Genomic DNA, 17,103 nt, shown 5'->3' with positions numbered 1-17,103 from the left:
TAGAATAAACTGGATTTTCCTAAGGATAGGGCATCGCGGCAGCTGACACATGTGGGAACGGTGGGCTCCCTCCATGAGCCATTGCCGTCACCTCAGAGTCTCTGGGTCATGTCTGGACCCCAGTCATCCTTTAGCATCTTGTATTTATCTGTAAGCATCTAACTTTTGCACCGTCTCTTTAATAAGCTGTAATGATACCGATAAGAAACCCATTACAACGAAGCAAGCACTTCCCCTTCCGTGAATGCTCGCTCGGGCATGACGTCTAGTTCACACCAGGATAAGGAACTGTGGCTCAAGAGAGGTGACCTGGCCGAACTGAGACTCACGTTCCTGACCCCTGACTCTGTATGTCTTCCCGCCAGCCATCGGGGGCCACCAGCCACTTGCTTGCAGAGCCCAACCATGGGCAGGCGCAGGTGGCCTGTGCATGGGTCCCCCTCCCGGCCTGGTGGTGATGAGTGGCCTGGAGCAGAGGAGGGTGGCCTGGGGGCCATGTGGGACCAGTGATGACAGGCATTTGCGGGGACTTCACCACTTTTCGTCAAAATTACATTTACATCTTGGAGGGTTCAAGCTGGCAAGGCGGCAGCAGGGCCCACCGTGGGGCTCAGGCCACTGCATGGGAGTTCTGGCAGCCCTAGGAGGCAGGCGGCGCCAGGAGGCCTGTCTGTGACCTCGTGGCCTCCAGGAGCGGGTGCTGGCCGCCGCCGCGAAACCTTCCCTTTGGGGTGTCTGAATTCTCCCTTGCAGATGGACACCCGCAGATTTCAGAGGGGCAGTGACACATGCCCCCTAAAACACTGCCGCACCACGCACTGAGGGCCATGCCTGTGTGGGGCAGGAAGGGCACAGAGGTCGGAGGTGGCCGAGCAGCATGACTCAGTGGTGTCCTCTCTCCGACAGGTGGCTTTGACTTGGACATCAGAGGCTGGGGCGGGGAGGACGTGCACCTGTACCGCAAGTATCTCCACAGCAATCTGATTGTGGTGCGTACACCTGTGCGGGGGCTCTTCCACCTGTGGCACGAGAAGCACTGCGTGGACGAGCTGGCCCCTGAGCAGTACAAGATGTGCATGCAGTCCAAGGCCATGAACGAGGCGTCCCACGGGCAGCTGGGGATGCTGGTCTTCAGGCACGAGATAGAGGCCCACCTTCGCAAACAGAAGACGAGTAGCAAAAAAACCTGAACTCCCAGGGATAGATCCAGGGAGGTTTTGTACTTTTTTCCCTTTGTGATCACTGAACATGTGGCTGTGACAAAGAAAAGATTTTCCTCAAGGGCAAGAAAAAAAAAAAAAGTTCAACTGATTAGTAAAAGAGATGGGAGAGAGCCTCTGATTTCTCTCTGCCTATTTGGCTCAACAGGAATTAAAATCTCCCACTTGGCCTGCAGGAGCAGCCCAAATGCATCCCGTGCAGAGTCTGACAAAGGCAGGATGATTGTGAGGTTACAAGCCTAACTGCGTGGAGGTTTTGTGTTTACAGCAGAGTGAGAGCTATTATCTTTTGTGCCCGTTGAAATATTCACAAATTATAAAAAGTTTGTTTTATAAGGAGTTCTTTCAAATGAAAGGCAAGCACATGTCTCCCCTATGAGTGATGACTGCGTGGGTAGGGCTGTCGTGCCTGGAAATGCTAACATATCAGGAGACCTTGTGAGCTTCGGAGATACCCTCATGGCGATCCTTGTGAGTATATTAAGCAAAACCAAATGGACTCAAAAAGAGAAAAAAAGAAACTATTGTGTCATTTCCATCCAAGATTAACCAAAAATAATCTGCTCATCTTTTTTTTTATTATAGTTTTAACCATTCCCGTTTCTTAATTTTATTTAAAAATGCTTTTTTTTTGCTTATGAGTTATATTCTGCTTATTTAATTACCAATTTGCAAGCCTTACTAAGATAGCACAAGTTAGCATACATTTTTATATATTTTAAGAAAATACTTGTATTGTGATAAACTTTAGTTCAGATTGAGCCCCATATCCAAGGACATGCCAAATGCTGATCCCGTCAGACCCTGAATGTCAGGTGGAAGTCGTGGCATGGGGCTACTGATACATCGAGACTTAGAGATACTTTATCTGAAGAGTATTTCCCAAGAGGAGCAACTGAACATTGGAGGGAAAGAAAGATATACGTTTTCCCTTAACAGAAAGCCTCATTCAGACTGGTAGTATCTTGATTTATTCAAAAGTCAGAAAACACATTTTCTCCTCAGGAGAACTGGGGACCACGTTCTTACCTGTTTAAATAAACCAAAGTATACTGTGTGAACCAAACTATCTTTTTTCAAAGCAGGGTGCTCTTCCTGGCTGCTGGCTTTTATGAAAAGAAATGCAGAAAAATGTATTTTGTGAAAGATCACTCCATCTGCTAGAGTCAAGTGGGATGGAAGATTTTGCTACATGTTCACCCACCCCAATCTAGGGGAAAGTAAATATTTTTTAAATTAAACAGTTCTACTTAGCCGCCAAGATGCTTCTGAAAATGGCATTTTATTACAGTTTCCAACTATTTTTTAAAAATACAGTTAACATTGAGTAATTTCTACATTCATGTGAAAATTATTTATTTATTAGCCAGCACCAGATGCATGAGCTAATTATCTGTGATTCCTTGCCTTCTGTTTGCCCACAGTCAACTCATTGTTTAAAAGCTTCCAGAACATTCGAGCTGTTGGTGTGTAAAAAAAAAAAAAAATGCATTGTATTGATTTGTACTGGTAGTTCGTAAAATTTAATTAAAACACAGGACATGAATGGAAGGTAACATTGGACAGCTAATAAAATATGATTTGTGGATATAATTTCTTCTTGGAATAAGAATGCCATGTCTTTAGTTTTGGGAAAACTTTTTTAATGTGGAGAGACCAGGGTTTCTGAACCCTGGTGCAACAGACCCCATGGGCTAGATCCCTCATAGTTGCCAGGGCTGCCCTGTGTACTGTAGGGTATTTAGCAGCGTCCCTGGCCTTCACCTGCTAGATCCAAGGAGCATCTCTCACCTACATTGACAATCATTATGTCTGCAGTCATTGCCACATGTCTCCTGGAGGGCACAAAAGCACCCCCCTACCCACCCCCTTTGAGGACCACTGGTCTAGAAGGAGAGAACCACAAGGGAAAACCTGGCTGTTAATATTATTTCACTTGTCTTTTTTTAGAAGAAATTGAGAAATGATTTCTAAGGTCCTTTTCTGTCTGGGTTTCATATTTTCACATACAGTTGGGATACTGGAGATTCAGGGCATCTCTGGGCTCTCTCCAGCAGTTCTGGGGGCTCCACTGCCCTGCACAGTCCTGCCCACATTCTCCAGGTGTCAGGAGGATGCACTTCCAGCAGGCCGGCAGCAATGCTGTGACCTTGTGATTAGGCAGGTCTGGGTGTCCTGCGGACTGTGTAATCCCAGGCTGCACTCTGGGGGCCAACCAGCCATTTGTGCTGCTGTCAGTTGCATATCACTGATGCCTGAGGCAGTGATTAGGAATTGAGTTTCAACAGTTGGTTAAGAATTGCTGAGGTAGATGAAGAAGAAAGGAAACAGCATAATATTGATCTATTTCTCTCTTTTTATAACTTAGGTATAGCAGTTTTATTAACAAATAGGAGTCCTCTTAAAGCACATGTAAGAGGGGGTCTGTTTTAGTTTGGGCTGCTGTACAAACGTCCCTGGATGAGGTGGCCTAACCAGCAAGGGGATGATTCAGGTCACAAACGCCGAGAATTCCGGGATCGAGGGGCGGGCAGATCCGTTGTCTGGTGAGGACCCATCTCACTGGATCCGCGCAGGACAGAGACCCGGCAGAGGGCTAAGTACCTCCTAAGGGCCTCACTTCCAAATACCATCACAGTAGGGCTTCAACATCTGAAACTGGGGGGGGGGGGGGGGTTGCAAACATCCAGGCCTTAGCAGGACCTACCCTGTCCTGTATACAGAAGGGTTGGTGAAGCCCTGATGAGCCCCAGGCAGTCGAAGAGCATTAGAGGTTTTTGAGGTTGGTTGTAGAGCCAGGCACCTCCCGCACAGAAGACCACCTCCTAAAGCAGGCAGTACCATTTTCCAGGTGCGGGAACCATGAGGAACTTGCTCGGGCTCACACCTTCACACCACATCCTGCCTCCAGCTGCAGAGGGCTGGCTACAAGGTCAGGGTGGGGGTAGGGGAAGGAGGGAGCTTTGGCCTCCAGCAAGTCCAGAGTCTGTTCTCTGCTGCCTCAGTTTCCCACCATGTTCTGCTCTTCAGCACACCTCAGAATCCCCTGACAATGAATGAGAACAACACAGAGGCCCAGGAACAACGGAATACACAGAGCTTCCCCGTCCTGGCTGCAGTCCTTCTGTGAGGGTGGGGGCTCTGAAGCCTTGGAAGTAGCCCTCTGTATGACCCCATATGCCCCCCAGCATTGCCCCCCACATGCCCCTGTATGACCCTGTATGTCCCCTTCATGCCCCCCATATGCCTTCTGTATTCCTTCCATATGCCCCTCATATGCCCTCCATATGTCCCCCGTATGCCCCCCGCATGCCCTCTGTATACCCCCGTATTCCCCCTTACCCGCCATATGCCCCCATATACCCTCTGTATGCCCTCCATATACCACCCTGCATGCCCCCACATGCCCTCTGTATGCTGTTTTTGCCCCCTGCATGCCCCCTGCATGCCCCCAACATGCACTCTGTGGATATAAAGGCTGCTGTGAATGGGAGGGGAGCACAGGTTAAATCCTCGCCTTCTGGAAAAAAGGCCTGACCTGGATCTGAGACTTGCTCATCAGGGGTCCTGTCCTCAGAGGGGTCCCTTCAAGGGTGGGTGTGTTTTACTCCCAACACCCATCAAATAACTGGCAGCTTTGTGTGATCCATATTCTGATTGGCTTTATATTTGAATTCAAAGCTGTTTCTCCTGGCATGACCCCACCAGGGCTTTGCTCTTGCTGCCAAAAGCTGTGGGGAGCCTGCCAGCCTGGGGTGGGGACGCTGGGCGGTGGTTCCTTCTACACACAGAACATGTTCTCTCAGCAGAGGTGCCTTTCTCAATGTCTGTGACACTGATCCTTTGAGCTCGCCCTTTGGAGGGTCCTCCCCAGGGTCTCTTGGCCTTTTCAGCCTTGTCTGCTCTTCCAGGGGAGAGCACAGATCATGACCTGGGGAGAGAAGCAGGCACAGCCCCTGGGCACTCTCTGCCTGTCACCCCATCACCCAGAGGCTCAGGCAGGGCCAGGCCCCTTCAGCAACCTCTGCCCAAGACTCCCCAAATGTCTGGTGGTCGACTGTACAGACGGCCTCCAGCTACAGGCTATACCCGGTGAACTGGATTTCCTCTCCATCAACCTGGGGGGCAGGACTTCGGCTCGCTGTTCCCTCCTACTTGGCTGTTAACTCCCCATTTCTGACTCCCCCCTCCCCCCAGTGTCTGAAGAACGACAATAATCATCACCCAGCCTGCTAGGATGTGAAACCCCTTTTGAAACAGCTGAGTGAAATAAGTCAATCGGAGAAGGACAAACATTATATGATCTCATTCATTTGGGGAATATAAAAAATAGTGAAAGGGAATAAAGGGGAAAGGATTAAAAATAAGTGGGAAATATCAGAAAGGGAGACAGAACATGAGAGACTCCTAACTCTGGGAAACGAACAAGGGTTGGTAGAAAGGGAGGTGGGCGGGGGTGGGGGTGACTGGGTGACGGGCACTGAGGGGGGCACTTGATGGGATGAGCACTGGGTGTTATGCTATATGTTGGCAAATTGAACACCAATAAAAAAATAAATAAATATTCCCCCCCCCCCCAAAAAAAGAAAAGAAACAGGAAAAATAAATACAAGGGGAGAACAAACAGCAAAACATTACATTCAGAGAGGCTGAAGGAAAAAACGTATTAACTACTGGTTCCTTCTCTGGTCGTTAGCCTCAAACATCCCACCTGTAGGGTGTGGGGCTGTCAGGAGGGGCAGTGGGAGCTGTGTTTGGGAAGCACCTTCCGAGCTCCCCCACGGCCACCACCACTGAGAGCACGGCAGGGGGCTGGGGTTGCTCGGAGCCATGTGGTCCGGCTGTTGAAGTGCAGTGCGGTGGAGGGTCACCAGAGCTGGCCTCAGCTGGCAGGAAGACAAGAAGGAACATCCTTTTGGCTGAAGGAAAACAAAAGCTGACTAAGACTGATGATGGTGGTGGGGGCTCGCCCCCTTCCTGGCAGTCTGGGTTAGCACTGGCTCTGCCTGGTCTTTTTGGGTGACAAAAGTTAATCCCAAAGGGATTTGGGGTTGCAAGTCTTTGGTCAAAAAGGCAGGCAAATACTTAGGGGATTTGTGATCAGGAATTCCTGAGCAAACTCAATTTGTCAATGACCAATTTGGGGTAAGGACGGGTCCCTGCAGACTTGGGGGTTGTCAAAATCCACCATTATGAGGATGTCACCCATAAACCTACCATTCGTCATTCCGACAAAGGTAGCCATCTCTCTGCATGCCACTTCAACTGGCTGATACGCCGTGGGGCTCCCCGTTATGCCCCTTACTCTAAAAGCTGCCCTTTCTCCCTGACAACTCATCCCACAAACTCCAGCAGATGGGCCATTGGTATACACAGCCCATCAGTTATATAAACCGAGTTCATAACAGAAGAGCAGGGAGGGCATGAATCCTGCCTTAGTTGGACCTGTGGTTCACAAAGAATAACTACTATTTCGGGAGAACTTTAGATATGCCAGACGCTTTGCACACTTCTTTTCTAAGCCTCAGAACCCAGTGGGTTTCTTTTTTTTTTTTTTTTAATATTTATTTATTTATTCTTGAGAAACACCGAGAGAGAGAGAGGCAGAGGCAGAGGCAGAGGGAGAAGCAGGCTCCATGCAGAGAGTCCGACGCGGAACTCGATCCCAGGACCCCGGGATCACGACCTGAGCCCAAGGCAGACGCTCAACCACTGAGCCACCCAGGTGCCCCCCCAGTGGGTTTCTTAAGTAACTCCTGTTGGAGAGCTGAAGCTCAGATAGGCTTAGTATTTTTTTTTTCTTTTAAGATTCCACACAGTGATAGGGCACCTTGGTGGCTCAATCAGTTAAGCATCTGTCTTTGGCTCAAGTCATGATCCAAGGGTCCCAGGATCAAGTCCTGCATCAGTAAGTACGGGACAGGCAGGGCTAGGTAGGGAGAGATAGGGAGGGGGGCATGGAATCAGACGGACAGAAATCCTAAAAATGTGGAGGTGAAAGGACACCGTAGATAAGCAAACCAGAGCATCCTGTCCAGGTGCCAGAGGTGGAGTCTGGTTATAACAGCTACTTGTGACCAACCAAGAATTACCGGGCCCTAAAGAGGAAGTGAACCACTGAAGGTGAGTTCTCACTCGTCCGCACTCGTGGTGATGCCAGTGGAGAGGTTAAAAGGATCTGGGTTCCCTGGTTGGCTTTCCATGGAAGGCCGCCGTCCAGGCCCCAGGGACAACCGTGGGACCCCTCTCTCTCCTGAGCGCTCTCTGTATCTTCGCTTAATAAACCTCCGTGGCTTCATCCAGTCTCCTTTGTCTGAGAGACTCATTCTTCGGCTGGTGAGGCAAGAACCCAGCAATCCTGCCTCCCCCTGCTCGGCGGGCGTCTGCTTCTCCCCCTGCCTCGGACCCTCCGCCCTGCTTGTGCTCGATCGCTCATGCTCTGTGTGTCTCTCAAATGAACAAAAACTCTTAAAAAAAAAAAAAAAAAAAAAACGATTCCACACAGCTGGCTAGTGAGCTAGCCCGGAGCCACACCGACACCTGCCGGACTTCCCGCGAGAGGGAGCCAACGCAGGACCGGTGTGTCTTCACCACCCGAAAACCAAGCCCTTGCGTCAGGGAGGCCTCGGGGGTCCTGGGCTGGGGCAGTAGGAAGGGCCGGCGCCGGGCGGGAGGGGCCGGGAAGGCCTCCGGAGCCCAGGTGCGCGTGAGGACACAAGGCGCGCACAGGCCGGAGGGCGCCGGAGGGCGCCGCGAGGCGAGGTGAGGCGAGGTGAGGAGCGGCTCGAGGCGAGGCGAGGCGCGGCGTGAGGCGAGGTGAGGAGCGGCTCGAGGCGAGGCGCGGCGAGGTGAGGTGAGGCGCGGCGCGGACACACCTCAGACCCGGCGCGGACACACCTCAGACCCGGCGCGGACACACCTCAGACCCGGAGCAGGCGGGCGGGAGGCCCGGGAGGGCGGGCGAGCTCTGCCGGCGGAACTGGAGCCCCGGCCTTGAAGGCACTGACCGCGTCGCCGCCCGGCAGGCAGGAAAGCCAGGAGGCCCCGCAGCCCCGGTAGGTCGTTTTGTCTCCTTGTCCGCCACCGGCCGGCGTCCCAAGGCGCCCCGCGTGAGGCCCACAGCGCTGCCTGCGGAAAGCTGCCTCCACAGGAAGCCGCCACTCTGAGACTTCCGGCCACGAATGGTTTTAAATCTAAAAGCACATTTTTGCCACATTAGCGCATGCCGTTATTTTACACTTAAAAGGGATGGTTGATTAAAAATGGCAACTTTTGATATGGATGCCCCTAAGATGCTGGAAGTGACCTGTCCCTGCCCCTTGCCACTTGTTCTCCTTTTTCTTAACTGTGTTTCTCCTTCTTTGGCACAAGGTTTGGGCCCACGGGCGTTTCTTGGCATCGCTCAGCTCTGCTGGTGACCCAGAGGCACAAAGTGACGTTCGTGCGCATCCTCCACAGCTGGGGAGGGCGGGAGACCGGGACCAGGGGCCTACAGGTGACCCGGTGGGGGCTAACGATTGTGAGGGCCTGGAGGACGGGTGGCAGCCAGCGAATCTGGGACGACTGTAAGAGGAGATTCTACAGTCTCCCTGAAGTTGTTGAGAAAGAGGAGAGTCGATATGGGCAGTGAGAGGCATTTGCACCCAGTTCCAAAGAGTCGGCCGACTGGGGTGTTGGGAACTCGGACCTGGAGGGTAACAGCAGGGAAACACCCCAGACCAGAAACCTTAGGCCAGCCAAGGAGCGGAGCTTGCTGAGGCAGCAGAAGGGGTGGGGGTGGGGGGCAGGGTGGGGTGCAGGACCAGGGCTCGGACATCCCTGCCTTAGGCCACAAGGAGGGTCAGACACAGGGAGACCGTATCCAATAGCTGAGCTACGATGAGAATTCAGGCTTCCTCAACCCCATTCGGTTTTAACCACTTTCTGAATTCTGTTAGGTTAATTCAGTCAGGTCATTTCCTGTTTTCTAAGCCATCTCACAGTACTTAGTACATCCCACAGTTACTTAGTGTCATTATATCTGGATCTGACTATACTTATTTCTTCCAGAATAATTTTAAGCAGAGGGTGATGCTGGAATCGTATGTCTTCATGATGATTAGTGACAACAGGGTACTTTTCTATTCATTTCAGAACCTTAAGATTTCAGAACTGGATGAATAAAACTCAGCTAGTAAAAACACTTTCTTTTAATTAAAATAGAACTACCATATGACCCAGTAATTCCACTTCTGGTATTTATCCAAAGAAAACAAAAATATCAATTCAAAAAGATACATGCACCCCCTATGTCCATTGCAGCATTCTTTGCAGTTGCCAAGATATGGAAGCAGCCCAGGTGTCCATCCATAGACAAATGGGTAAAAAGATATGGTGTATGTACACCATGGAATATTACTTGGCCATAAAAAAGGATGAGATCTTGCCATTTGTGACATGGACCTCAGTGGTATGATGGTGACTGAGATAAATAAGAGATAGACAAATACCCTATGGTTTCACTGATATGTGGAATCTAAACAACAAACAAAACCAAGCCAAACTCATAGGTACAGAAAACAGATTGGTGGTTGCAAGAAGGAAGGAGGGTTGGGAGGTGGGCAAAGTGGGTGAAGGGGGTCAAGAGGTACAGACTTCCAGTTACAAAATCAGTAAGCCATGGGGATGCACAGCATGGTGACAATCGTTGATAATGCTACAGTGCAGACTTAAAAGTTGCTAAGAGAGGTTTTTTTTTAAAGATTTTATTTATCTATTCATGAGAGACACGGGGGGGGGGGGTGAGAGAGAGAGAGAGAGAGAGAGAGGCAGAGACAGAAGCAGGCTCCATGCAGGGAGCGCAACGTGGGACTCGATCCCAGGTCTCCAGGATCACGCCCTGGGCTGAAGGTGGCACTAAACTGCTGAGCCACTGGGCTGCCCTAAGAGAGTAGATCTTAAAAGTGATCACAAGAAAAACAATTCTGTTACTTTGTAAGGTGATGGATAACTAGACTTACAGTGGTGATTGTTTCAGTGGTCAAAGATTGTTTCAAAGGTCAAATCATTATGTTGTACAGCTGAAACTAATTTAATGTTAAATATCAGGTACACTGCAATTTTTTAAAAATACCTTTTTTAAAAAAAATAAAAGTGAAAACTGAAGTTCAGAAGGCTAATGGTGGGAAGATATGGGGACAGAATAGAAGTTTGTAACTTCCTGTCCCGTGCTGTCTTTGCAGTTCTATAAAGTCATGGCCATTTAATCACTGAAATGAAGGTTAAAGACAGGGTCTCTTGGATAGATGTCTAGTTGACAGTCATCTCTCAGATTATAGGTACACAGGGAACATTTCAAGTGACACTTTACAATGGTCTGTGTTTAAAAACCTTCTCATTAAAGCACACACACACCCATACACACCCATATACACACATACCCCACTGTCTTCTCTGGCTATCTTTCATACTGGCATGAGTGTTTTACCCAACCAAGAACCTCATGAACCACCTCTGCTCCTTTGGAAAGAGTGCCGACACCAGGAGGAGGACTGGAGTGCAGGGGAATCTCCACCTTCCCAGAAGCATCATCTCTGGCTCAGGGCACCCCTGGTATAGTGACTCCAGCCCTTGCTGGGCTGGCCCAAGAGTTGCTAGGGGTTGGGGGTGTGGAGATGGCAGGGAGGTGGGATACAATTCCTGCCTGAGCAAACCTGCATCCCAGAACTGCAGAGCCAGGTGGGAGGCTACTCTCCTCTCCCATCCTTCCTTCATCATCAGGGGAAGGCTGTAGAGCAACAAACGGCACATAATGCCCATCAGGTTCTGTAATGACATGAACTTCTGTGTTAGTTTCTGAGGGCTGCCGCAACAAATTATCATAAACTCAGAGGCTTAAGACAACAGAAATTTATTCTCTTATAGATCTAGAGCCTGGAAGTCTGAAACCAAGGTGCCAGCATGGCCACATTCCCTTCTAAGGCTCCGAGGAGAATCTGTGCCATACTGCTCTCCTAGCTCCTGGGGGTGGCCAGCTTTTCTTGGCATTCCCTAGCTTGCAGGAAATCCCCTGGAATCACTAGTCTCAGCCTGTGTCACCCCATGGTTGCTTCTCCTCTGTGTTTCCAAATCCCTCTCTCCTTATAAAGATGCCAGTCATTGGATGGAGGGCCCACCTGAACCCGATATGAACTTGACCACATCTGCAAAGACCCTATTCCCAACTAAGGTCATGTTCACAGGTACCAGGGCTTAGGACTTCACCCTGCCTTTCTGGGGATACCACTCAGCCCACAACATGCTCTTCCGTGCTGGCCTATCACTACTGACAGCAACTCACACATGCATGCACTTCAACCTCCTTGGTGTGCTTGTGGATAGATCCAAAGTAGATGGGGTGACCACTGTCCTGTTGTCCGAAATGAGAAAACTGCACAACAGTTTGCTCACTCCCCTACAGTCCACAGTATTTCTGGACATGTTAAGCTTCTCCTCCGTTTTAAACTCCTCATTCGATTTCCATTCCCAACTTTTGTTTTTCAATGCCTCTTACTTATATCCTGGCTCCAACATGCATAATAAATGAAGTGTGTCTGCAGGGTCATTTCAGCCACCAGTAAAGGCTTTTTTGCCAGCTCCCCAAAGCCAATGTGGAACTTAATCTAAACACAATCCTGAGATGTTTTGAAATGATGCAAAGCGGGAGTATAGAGGTCATGAAATAGTTACCATGAGCTACTGGGTTTTGAAGTACGCCTTAATTCCTAGAAAGTTTCCATTTATTCTTTGTTCATTTATATACATCATTAAGGTTGTAGACTTCATGTTAGGGAGTTGCTGAAATTGGGGATCATCTCCCTTGACTTTTGGAGTGAATACGATGTGGTTAACTCCAGCATTAGTGCAGAAGAGAGATCTCCGTGGGGCTCCAAGCATCCTTGCTGTTGATCAATCCTGGCTATGCTGCAGGGTAACGTTGGCTTCACACACAAATGTCTGTTTCAGCAGCGTTTACCCAGAGGAAAGCCCAATGGAGGCTGAGGATGACGCAGCACGACGGAGGCTGTCACTCAAAGAGTTCCAGGTAGTCGGGCGGCTCGTCCTGCTGACCACAGGGGTACAGAAGGAGCTCTTTCCCCAGGGAAGTTATGGGTTCCTCCTGTGAATCAGAAGGCAGAGATCAGACCAGGCTGGGGGGACAGGGAAGGGCAGGCTGTTAAGATATTGTAAATAATAATGCCATGCCCTTCCGGCCTCCTCAGAGTACAGAACTTGTTGTATACCCTTGATTTACATGGAGCTTTATCGATTTATGACAATCTTAAAAGAGGTTTTTCTCATCTGCAAATTGCCATGTATGATTTTTCCCTCCTGGGCATGACTTCTACCCAAGAGTGGTCTCAGACGGGATCCGTCTGTGCACCGATGTTTAGTATCTTCTACATTCTCTGCCTCAGGGGGTTCTCCCTGAATATCTGAGGAGGGACCAGGTTCCGAGATAAAGGAAATGCAGTTAGGAATCCGGAGTATCCGGAAGAATTATCAAAGACTAATCCCCCCATTACCCATTTCAATCTTTTTTCTTGTAATTGCCTTTCATTGCTAGGGCCGCCAAGGACGCCACCGCACAGTGTAGGCCATTTCACCTTGTGGTAGTCCACCAGCGCTGCCAGGGTGGCGTGCTGCAGCCGGTCCGCGCCCAGGAAGCTGTACGAGTCTGTAGAGGCATCTATGAGGAAATGCTTACAGCCCTCCGCAGACAGATAGGACAGGGCATAGCCTTTGATCCTCTCACTGACTCGGATCAGAAAGCTGCCCGGTACGCAGGTGCTCAGGAGCTCATTTGCTCTCTTCAATGTAAGAATCCCTGTAGAAAAGAAAAGCAGGTATTTCAGCCAAACCATTTTGAGAACCCTCTTCAGTTAATGTAGCTGTGTGGATAACATTTAGTTAAAAGTAAGAGCAACTTCAAGTCCATTGGGACTTCTTTTTTTTTTTTTTCTTAAATATTTTATTTATTCATGAGAGACAGAGAGACAGACAAAGAAAGGCAGAGACACAGGCAGGGGAGAAGCAGGCTCCATGCAGGGAGCCCAATGCGGAACTCGATCCCAGGACTCCAGGATCATGCCTTGGGCCGAAGGCAGGTGCCAAACTGCTGAGCCACCCAGGGATCCCCGCCATTGGGACTTCTTAAGCATATAGTACAATATCATTCATCTCCTGGTATTTGGTGACTGGGCAAGCAGGGGAAACGACAGAAGCCACTGGATAATATCAATGAGAGTGTTTAACCTTCAGAATATGTTTCCACCTGTGCCCCTGGTTATAACACCACAGATGTTTGGCGGCTTCTGAGTCTGGTAGGACCCTTTACAGGCATCCTGGAAGTGTTCAATTCTGGAAAGGGACTGGAAGGTGCCCTCCTCAGTTTATTAGTGAGGACTCTGTGGCCTGGAGAGTTATCCTACACGGTCTTAAACAGTGGTTCTCAACCAGGACACCGTCTGGAAATGTCATGGGTAGGGGTGCCACTGGCATCCACTGCATAGAGGCCAGGGATGCTGCTAAACAGCCTACAGTGCATAGGACAGCTTCACACTCCAAAGAGTCATCCAACCCAAATATCAATAGTGCTGTGCTGAGGACCCCGGCTTAGAAGTCAGCAAGTTAAGAATAAAACCAGGAGGGACCCCTATCGACAAGTGCTTTCTACTCTAGCTACTCTTAAATGATGCTTCAGTGGCATTTAAAGGAATAAAAGTTTATATACATACATAAGGATTTATATATATGCTTCTATATTTATGTATTCATATATATTCAAAATAAAACTCTTCATATATATGAAGTTTTATATGTACATATAGTAGAGATGAATTCACACTAATTCAGACCAGCCTTTTCCCCAACTAGTCCAAACTCTCGAGCCTTCTTATTCATAGTATAGTTCATCAGATGTATCAGTAATGTGAGACATATAGGGAGTGTGCAAACATGTGTTGGAGAGATGGTGAAGTCATTCACTTATTCAAGTGAGCTCAGATTTGGGAGGAATGGTACTCTCCTAGTGATCCCTTTTGCCTCAGCAGACAGAAGCTCTTGCTTCTCATAATCCATGGTTTGCTCCATATTGATATTCTGTATCCTATTATTAGGGAAAAGCCAGGCAAACAATCTTCTGGTGAAAAGGCAATGGATAGATTATTATAGCCCTTTATTCTTATTATTAGTAAAGTTAATTGAGAATTGAACCTTAAGTGTCCAGAGTAGGACATCAGATAAAAGCATCTCTATTTTCCAGGGCACCTGGGTGGCACAGTAGGTTGATCATCTGACTCTTGGTTTCGACTCAGGTCATGATCTCAAGCCCCACATTGGGCTCCCCACTCAGTGTGCAGTCTACTTAAGGTTCTCTCTCCTTCTCCCTCTGTCCCTCCTCTCTCTCTCACTCTCTCAAATAATAAATCTTTTTTAAAAAGCATTTCTATTCTCTTTTTTGTAAACAGACCTTTAATAAAAGTGGGGATTTAAAAAAATCACCCATTCTCTCCCAGCCAATACCAACCAACTAATCCCCCTGCTTTCTCTTGTCCCATGTACCTTTCAGGGGGCCCCAGGGCCAATGCCTCAAAGTTATAGCGCTCAAGCCCTGTGAGGCTCAACCCCAGTGAAGCACCAGGATAGGAACTGGGGGTGCTGAAAATGCTTGACAGGTCCCCTCACTCACAGATAGGAAATATCCCTGAAAGAGAAGAAGAGTCATAGCCTCTCTTCTAGGGCCTCTAGCTCTACTGCACTGACGCCCAACAAGGTTACAGGTTACTGATGCCTGTGCATGATCTCCATTGTCTCTAGTTACCTTTCTGCCCCTTCCTTGAGGAGACTGAGCCAATGGAAACTGCAGCACCACTGATACTGAGTGAGCCTCTTGGGTCAGCTGCTGTCTTCTCCATGTTAGGCACTCAAATGATGCCCATATAAGTGCCAACAGATATGACTGCTGCTTCCATTGGTCTAGTTTAACCTTTCTAAACACACCTAATCCTACTGATCATTGCAGATGACAACCATAATCTGAAACAAGGCAACAGGTAACCAGCCTACCCAGGCACTAAACATGACTGAAGTTTCATGACTCTGTATTTGATTGTCTATGAAACCAGGGATATTTTTCACTGACACCGAAAACTCCCTTTCAGCGGTGAGGGGGCTCATAAGCAATGAGTAAAGGAGAAGCAGCATTCTGGAAAAACTTCTTCCAGACTTCCCAACAGGCTAACTCTGAAATTCCAGGTTACTTCAACAGATTGGGTAGATGTTATAATTTATAACATCAGCATGTTATCCAGATGGATTTAGATCCTAAAATGAAAGCTATTCTGGAAACTTATAACCAAACCTGGGTTAAGTTAGGTTAAATTCCTCCTAAAATCAGGTCAGATAGTAGCTGTGAATCCAACTTCCCAAAAGCCTCTCAAACTGAAATTATTACCCATTACACACAGATCTTGGCACTGTGTAATATCCAGAGACACAAGAATACAATAAAATGATTTTGTGGCAAATCTTAAGTCATAATGGAGATTCGAATACAATCATTCTGACGGCAGGTTTAGAAGTGAAGTGCTGTGGGGACCACACTTTGTTCTTTTTGCTTCACAACAGGATTATCATTCCTGAAGAGCATAGTCTTTTGGCTCATCTGATGATACTTGTCCTTGTACAATTTGTCATGATTCCATCGAAGGCAGGGAGGCCTGGCTATGATTGCTGCCAAGCAGTGAGCTTTGTCTGCATGCAGAGAGAATTCTTGAATACAAAGACAAAACCCAGTGTCAGACATTAATCTCGGTGCACAGGGCAATCTCCTTACCCTGGAGCATGACTCTAAGAATTCTGAAGCAGGAGTCTTCATCCAGCTCCCTATAGGCAGGGACGCCTCCAGGCAACCTTCCTCTGACCACCTCTCTGATCACACACATTATAAGAACCAAGCCCATGTGAGTTCACAGGAGGATTTCTGTGCTAGTGAAGAGGGGTAAATAAAAAGCTTTCTTTTATTTCATCAGTTTTTCAAATGAGCCAGATATTCAGCAATGCTCTATTTTAAGTTGAATCTGGGCAGGGTGTGTCAGAACTACTACAATCTGGAAGGAAGAAGATGTCACTGCATGCACAAGGTCTTACTGGGCAGCTTGTAGCTCTCAAACAGCCTGGGACAGAGCTGGCTAAAACCCCTGCGAGCCTGAACACCCAGCACAGAGGTTCACAACAGCAGGAATTGGGAGACAGCAGAGAGAAACGTCCCAGTTCTTTCTCTGAGTGATGCCAGAGCACTGTCTAGGACAGTACTGTTCCATAGAACGTTCTGTGGCATGGGAAATGTCTGGCTGGCCATATGGAGGCCATTAGCCCCATGTGACTATTGAGGGCCTGGAATGTAACTAGTGTCACTGAGGGACTCACCCTTTAATTTTATTTAATTTTAATTAATATTGGTTAAAGAGTCACATATAAATAGTGGCTACTGTATTAGACAGGGTGGCTTTAAACCCCTTGGAGTGAAGGTAGAGCTCCATGACAGGCCTAGGAGGACTATTTTTTTTACACAAAAGAGGGTGAACAGACCCTTCTATACTTGATATAACTTAGAAACCCCAGCATGGCCCTAGTTAGAAATCCAAGTGGCAGCTACCACCCTACAGAAGGAGGGCAGGTCTCCACCACTTCCTTCTGGAAAATGCCTACTTGTTCTCCAAGATGCAACTCCATAGCATGAAGCTTTCTGACTTCTCCCTGAGCAGTAAGTCAAGGTTGCTCTACACCTGGTTCCCATCTCCACCTGAGACTCACCTGGTCTACCCTAGGTCTCACCTGGTTCCCCCTCTATCATGGCATGTAC

The 17,103-nt window shown here is 48.4% G+C and overlaps 2 protein-coding genes across 47 annotated transcripts in view; one reads left to right on the top strand and one right to left on the bottom strand.

Annotated features, from left to right (window-relative positions):
• CSGALNACT1 (chondroitin sulfate N-acetylgalactosaminyltransferase 1) overlaps positions 1-2,813 on the top strand; it is a 323,911-nt gene extending 321,098 nt beyond the window's left edge. For all 40 annotated transcript variants that reach the window (XM_072763348.1, XM_072763339.1, XM_072763356.1 and 37 more), the window contains one exon: positions 907-2,813. In XM_072763348.1, coding sequence (XP_072619449.1) covers positions 907-1,190 — 284 coding nt within the window. In that variant the 3' untranslated portion in view covers positions 1,191-2,813. The remainder of the gene's footprint in view (positions 1-906) is intronic.
• A 6,578-nt stretch (positions 2,814-9,391) lies between these two features.
• SH2D4A (SH2 domain containing 4A) overlaps positions 9,392-17,103 on the bottom strand; it is a 73,162-nt gene continuing 65,450 nt past the window's right edge. For all 7 annotated transcript variants that reach the window (XM_072763318.1, XM_072763314.1, XM_072763319.1 and 4 more), the window contains 2 exons: positions 12,845-13,065; positions 9,392-12,357 (listed from right to left, as the gene is read on the bottom strand). In XM_072763318.1, coding sequence (XP_072619419.1) covers positions 12,265-12,357; positions 12,845-13,065 — 314 coding nt within the window. In that variant the 3' untranslated portion in view covers positions 9,392-12,264. The remainder of the gene's footprint in view (positions 12,358-12,844; positions 13,066-17,103) is intronic.

This window comes from Vulpes vulpes, chromosome 7 (assembly GCF_048418805.1).
Source record: "Vulpes vulpes isolate BD-2025 chromosome 7, VulVul3, whole genome shotgun sequence".
In the NCBI taxonomy this organism is placed as follows: domain Eukaryota; kingdom Metazoa; phylum Chordata; class Mammalia; order Carnivora; family Canidae; genus Vulpes; species Vulpes vulpes.
The sequence above is the reverse complement of the archived record's forward strand: the minus strand, read 5'-3'. Positions and strand labels throughout refer to the sequence as shown.